General features: G+C 40.8%; 1 protein-coding gene across 1 annotated transcript; it reads right to left on the bottom strand.

Annotated features, from left to right (window-relative positions):
- Positions 1–382: 382 nt before the first annotated feature.
- LOC128506349 (E3 ubiquitin-protein ligase TRIM16-like) lies at positions 383–4,563 on the bottom strand. Its single transcript, XM_053476771.1, has 5 exons — positions 3,907–4,563; positions 3,377–3,457; positions 2,124–2,262; positions 1,852–1,908; positions 383–1,701 (listed from the first exon to the last, which is right to left on the bottom strand). The coding sequence occupies exons 1-5, from the start codon at positions 4,492–4,494 to the stop codon at positions 1,151–1,153; spliced, it is 1,416 nt and encodes a 471-aa protein (XP_053332746.1). The 5' UTR covers positions 4,495–4,563; the 3' UTR covers positions 383–1,150.
- Between the last annotated feature and the right edge of the window lie 1,437 nt (positions 4,564–6,000).

Here is a 6,000-nt window from a genome sequence, read left to right as displayed (position 1 = left end):
AAAAAAATAAACTGTAGTTTATTACTGTAGTACTGTAGAACCAAACACAAGTACTGGCAGCAGGTTAGATCAGTGAAATCAGGTGTTACAAATTACAAAGATCGTAAGAGATCATAACACTATTATAAACAAAAAAAAAATTATGTTTAAATGTAAAGTTACTTTATGAGAAGGCAAAATCCAAAGTTTATGATCATAAAGGCTGTGAGGGTAATTGGGAATGTGTGCATGATTGGCATTCGGTGAAGTGCTGCTCTGGGGATTTTAATCCATGGCAGTCAAGTTTGTATAATTATAGTGTGTTACAGTAGATACAATGACAGTCAATTGATCAGTAAGAATAATTTGTTATTTTATGAAATTAGTATGCTGTACAAAAATCAATATTTAATATATAGACCTTTATTCTTCAAAAATGGCTGGGCATAATGTCTAAAAGCCATCTACAGTACAGTACTCTGGGGTCACTTTCTCCATCCATGCATGCTTAAATTCTTCCTGAAATCATGTACAGAAAGTAATTTCTTTTTCACTACTGTCTTCTTCACCATTTTCAAACAGTTCTCTATTGGGTTTAGATCTGGAGATTTGCCTCCAGAACCTGAATACCAGTTTTTCACAGATTTTATTATGTGGCAAGAAGTCATAAATCATGGTAAATTTGTGAGAACTAAAACATGGTATATGCTGTATTAATATTATGGCAACCACTGTACATTTTCAGAAGATCACAATTTAAACATTATATAATAATATAATTAGTATTAATTGATAAAGAAAAACATATGATTATTTTATGTTCTGCTGAACCATGTAAGTGTAAGCCCAACAGACATATAATGATCTTTTTAGATTTGACTCAGATTCTATGTGGAAATAAAAGATAATAAATAAAGACAGTTTCATATTAAGACATCCTTCATACATACTGCATATACATCAGTTTCCTAAATGGAACATGCAAAAAAATAATAATAATAATAATAATTTATATGCTTTGAGCAATGTAAATGATCGGCCAAACCTAAGTCTAAACTCATGATGTAGTGTTTTAATGATTTAACTTTAAAAATTTGTCACAGTTGGGATCGATAAGGAAATGTGCTTTCATTTATCAGTACACTACAGATTATAAAACAGCACAGCTTAATTACTTTGGATCACACATCCTGATAACTGCTTCAGATTCAGACCAACCACCCCTGTAGAACCCGAACCCAGCGCACAGAGGCTGAGTGAATGTGGTGTGGACTCTGTGGAGGAGCTTCATCGTGTCAGAGACGCTGTAGAAGGACAGAGTTCCTGCACTGTGATCTACATACACTCCTATTCTGGAGGACAATGGAGCTCTGAGATCAGTCTGAATGTTGTTGTGATAGAAACAGCCAGAAGTTTCAGAGGGAAACTCCAGACTCCAGGCCTGATTGGTAAGTGCAAAAGCACACTCCTCACCCTCTCCTTTCCTGTCGATCGCCTTACATACGACTGCTATGGCCACACCTATGTCACTTTCCCACTCCACCTCCCAGTAACAGCGTCCACTTATGCTCTCCTTACTCAACACTTGATACCAGGACTCAAATCTCTCTGGATGATCAGGGTACTGCTGCTCGTTCTCACTGTATTTCACGGCTCTGTTGTTCTCAGACAGAATGACTTTACAATGTGCCGTGTTGGGATCCAGAGTCAGAGAAGAGAAATCTGGAATAAAATCATTAAATTCAAAGTGAATATAATATATTCATGTAAACATTTCATGTTTAAGATCAAGTTATTTTCTGTACTTGCGAGAGTGTGTGAGAAAAAATCACTATTATTAAAACAAAACAGTACAGCAGGCGTGTGACATACGTTTTAGAAACTCATCTCTGCTCTGAGGCTCTGTGAGTAAACTCTGAGCGTCCTCCACTGTGGAGACAGAAATAAAAACGGTCAGATGGTGAAATCTTAAAATTCAGACATGAAGACTAGACTGAAGTTTCTCAGGTCTAACACAAACTCATTCACATCAGCAGTTCATCATTAAGAGTGTTCAGAGCTTTGATGCTTTGGGATGAAGACTAACCTCGAAATCGGTCTGTTACAGAGAGAAAAGACCCCCAACATGGATTAGCTCGTCTTACCATATTCCTTAAGTCTCTTCTTTAGATCTGAGAAAGAATTCATCACTCCATCAAACGAGAGATATTGTTGGACACTGATGCTGGATATTCGAGAATCTGGTCTTTCAGGTGTGAGCGATTGATGTCCAGAAGCCAAAGCCTACGGAAAACAAATTAAAGTTAGGACCCATTTATGATGTCAGACATGGACATTAAATGTTGTTCTAATGAGTACAGACTCAGCGAGCACTGTCTGGCCCTAGAGACGGGGTAACAGACAGACCTGGCTGCTCCGAGAGAAAAGACTTTGCCAGTGGACAGAGCTACACTTCCTCACTGAATGCCCTGAATATCATCACATTCACACTAAATTCTTCAACAAATTCATCCCCAACTTCAACTGCCTCCCTGATCCCGACAAACTGAAACACATTAGCAGCACAAAACACACACACCTGCCAAAAAGTGAGGGGGCACACCATACTATATCACACACACACACATACACAATTACGCACTGGGGTCGGTTCTTCGTACGTTGCTAACTCAGTTAGCTGGATTTGATTGTTGTGGATTTGTCCTGATCTTGGATTGTTTCGTTCTTTGATGCGCTTCTCGCATTTGTTGTCATAGCAACATATCCGTAAGCTTGAACCTGCTCGGGAGGTTCAAGCATGATTGGTTGAAATGGCGAGGTCACATCTGATTGGTTAAAGAGCACGACTGACTCACGTGGAAAAAAAAAAATTATATGCCTCCCTGCCACTGGATTAATGTTCTAATATTGTATTTGATAGCGATTATGTGTGTGTGGGGGGGCGCATTTCAGCGCATAACACGTGTTACAAAAAAAGTTGAGCCACTCTTTTTCCATTTCGTCAACCAATCGGAGGGCTTGTGATCAGTGTTTCTACTGTCGATGCATATCGCCTTTTAAACCAACTTAGCCAGATCACAATTAGCACGATGATCTCATCTTAGATGTGTCAGTTTATCTCGGATGTGTCAAGCGACGTACGAAGAACGGACCCCTGATCACTATTATTATTATTATTATTATTATTTACTATTATTATATTTGACTAAATATCTGTACTCTGTATATATTTTTTAATTGTTGCTCCTTTTATACTGTTTTTTATCTCTAAGCTTTGGCAATACAAATGTAAATATTTGTCATGCCAATGAAGCACTTTTTAGTCTTAAATCTTGGGAGGTGTTTCAGAGAGTGAGGGAGAAACAGCTGTGTCTGTAGATCAGACAGTGAGATCTACCTTCGGAAGATTAAAGAGCTCATCTTCCAGTTGCTCCATGAGTCGTTCAGCTCGAATTTCCACTGCTGTCTGTGCACTCAACTGTTAGAACACACACACACACACACACACACACACACACACACAGGATTTAAAGCTCATCTATCATTCCCTTACTGCGACTCTAAATGACTCCATGTTGTCCATGTTGTGTGTGTTTCTAGGAGCAGCTCTGTCTCTGCTCACTGCTCACCTTTATAGTGTTCACAGTCTGTTTCAGCAATTATAAATTATAAAAGGATGAATATTAATGCCAGATAAGGAGTTAAAAGTTCAGGTTTTCTCTTTTGCATGGACTAGTTAAGTTTAAGTCGTAAAATGGGCGTTGGCAGAGTAAACATTAACTCAACTGATCTGATTATAAAGGGAATAAAGCAGGAATACAGGTACTTAAAACATGATAAATTTTACTTTTTAATCATCATTTAAACCTTATAACTGACTAAAATTGCTTCTTAGAAATGAAAAATATCATTAGGACAAGTTCTCACCTGCTTTTTAGCTCTTTCCGCTACAACAGCGTCATGGCCTTTATGTTTATCCAACATGCACAATGAGCAAATCCCACTTTGATCAGTACGGCAGTAGATCTCAATCAGCTTGTGATGTTCAGAGCAGATCTCCTCTTCGAGTTTTTTTGAGGCTTCAACTAATCTGTGTTTTTTCAAAGCAGGAACTTCTAGATGAGGTTTCAGATGAGTTTCACAAAGAGAAGCCAGACACGTCAGACAGGACTTGGGGGCTTTCCGTTTTCTCCCTACGCAGAAATCACACTCCACATCTCCAGGTTCAGCGTAACAGTGAGCAGGAGAAGCAACTTGGACTTCAGTCTTCTTCTTCAGTTTCTCCACCACTTCAGCCAGCATGTTGTTTCTGCGTAGAACAGGCCTTGTAGTGAAAATGTCTCTGCACTGAGGACATCTGGAAGCACTAATATGATCCTCCTGATCCCAGCAGCCATTAATACACACCTTACAGAAACTGTGACCACAGTGGAGAGTCACTGGATCCTTCAGGAGATCCAGACACACTGGACAGACGAACTGCCTCTGATCCACAGAAATAATGGTTTCAGCCATTTTCTTAAACTCTTAAACACACTGAGAGAGAGAGATTTGTTTTGTTTTCCCTGTAATGACGGTTACTTCCTGGTTCTTTATGTGAGTAAGTGAGAGAGGCGGGAGCACAATGACGGAGAGGTTATGAACACTCCTTTGTTAACTGTTTCATCTCCCTCCAGCACATAACTATAACTCATGTAGATAACTGTAGGGACTAGCACTACTGTGAAACGCAGGCACCTTTTACCTTCCAGCAAACGGTGCTATGCTGACAACATTATCTCTCTCTGTGGTACAAAGCAGCTGGAAACGTGGCCTGCTGGTCAAAAGAGAAAACCCAGGGCCTCCGAGTGCTCGCCCTATCATCCGGAGATCGCTGGTTTGATCCCCGGGTGATGCTGTAACCTCTCACAGCCGGAGGTCTAGAGAGAGCTGATTGGCCGAGCTCTCTCAGGGTGGAGGGATGAGAGGTACTTAGCGCTCCCACATTAACCACGGCTCTACAGCCAATCAGGGGCGTCTGTGAGCTCGCGCACGCGAAAGGAGCGGCTAATTTTAATTTATTCATAGTGACATTTTTTAAATGCTCTTCATTCCGAAAGAATGTTGGGAAGTGAAGAGGATCCATCAGTCCAAAGTTAATTCACACCCCCGCTCTGAAACCCCATGTCACACCCGTACCACCACAGTCCTGGGGAATAAGATCTGGTTCTCCGGACTACTGAGCCGCCGCTTTGTCTCCCCTAAGTGTGTCTACGTTGGTATGTCTCCCAATAACAGACTGCTTTCACCCGTGTCTCTCCCCTGTGTGTCTCTACTTAAATCAGCCGAACCCGTAGTGTTTTGTCCGTTCACTGTTGTCATCACGTTTGTCTATGTGTCTCCTTGTCTCCTCCTCAGGACTGAGCAGAGTCTGCAGGGTCGGGGTAAGGCCTGTTAGGACAGGCTCACTTAGGTCAAGGTCGATGCTGAGACGCCAGCCGCGTTCAGTGTGAAACTCTCGTGACGTCTGTTGTGTTCTGCGACTCATCTCCTGTGTTTGTTTTGTGCCTGCCTGCAGACCCAGCCTGAGGAGGACACGTTAGGTGGTTGTTTGTTTTCCTGTTTCTTTTATTTCAGTTTTTTGTTGTCTGGATTCCTGCTGGAGTGACTTAAAATTAAGAAAGAAAACTAAATAAAGAAAAGGAAGAGTGTTTCACAAAATACCTGCGTTTACGTCTGCTTACTCCACCATGAGCATAACACCCCAATACCTTGCAAAGACAAAACCTAATTTTCTAACTTTTTTTTTTTTGCATGCATGTTGTGCTGATCTCAGGCATGATTGATTAGGAGTCTTTTCCAGTAGAATTGGTTAAATATTTATCTAAGGTTAGATCACTAAGACAGGGTAATGTGTACGAGATGCAAGCAATCAGTCGATAAAAGAAAAAACCCTCCTCTCCCTCAGCCTGTCTGTCATGGTCTCTACCAACACAGAGAACAGAGACTGGTCTTCTTATTGGTCTTCTCATTGGTGGACTC

The sequence above is a fragment of the Clarias gariepinus genome, chromosome 2 (assembly GCF_024256425.1).
Source record: "Clarias gariepinus isolate MV-2021 ecotype Netherlands chromosome 2, CGAR_prim_01v2, whole genome shotgun sequence".
Lineage (NCBI taxonomy): Eukaryota > Metazoa > Chordata > Actinopteri > Siluriformes > Clariidae > Clarias > Clarias gariepinus.
This window is presented reverse-complemented; position numbering and strand designations above follow the sequence as displayed.

What these genes read in the sequence shown, in the direction of transcription:
- LOC128506349 (XM_053476771.1), bottom strand. Translation starts at nt 4,494, where the DNA reads ATGGCTGAAACCATTATTTCTGTGGATCAGAGGCAGTTCGTCTGTCCA. An exon ending in CGGAAAGAGCTAAAAAGCAG is followed by an intron (nt 3,458 to 3,906) that starts GTGAGAACTTGT and finishes GTGTTCTAACAG; the next exon opens with TTGAGTGCACAGACAGCAGT. An exon ending in AGCTCTTTAATCTTCCGAAG is followed by an intron (nt 2,263 to 3,376) that starts GTAGATCTCACT and finishes TGTTTTCCGTAG; the next exon opens with GCTTTGGCTTCTGGACATCA.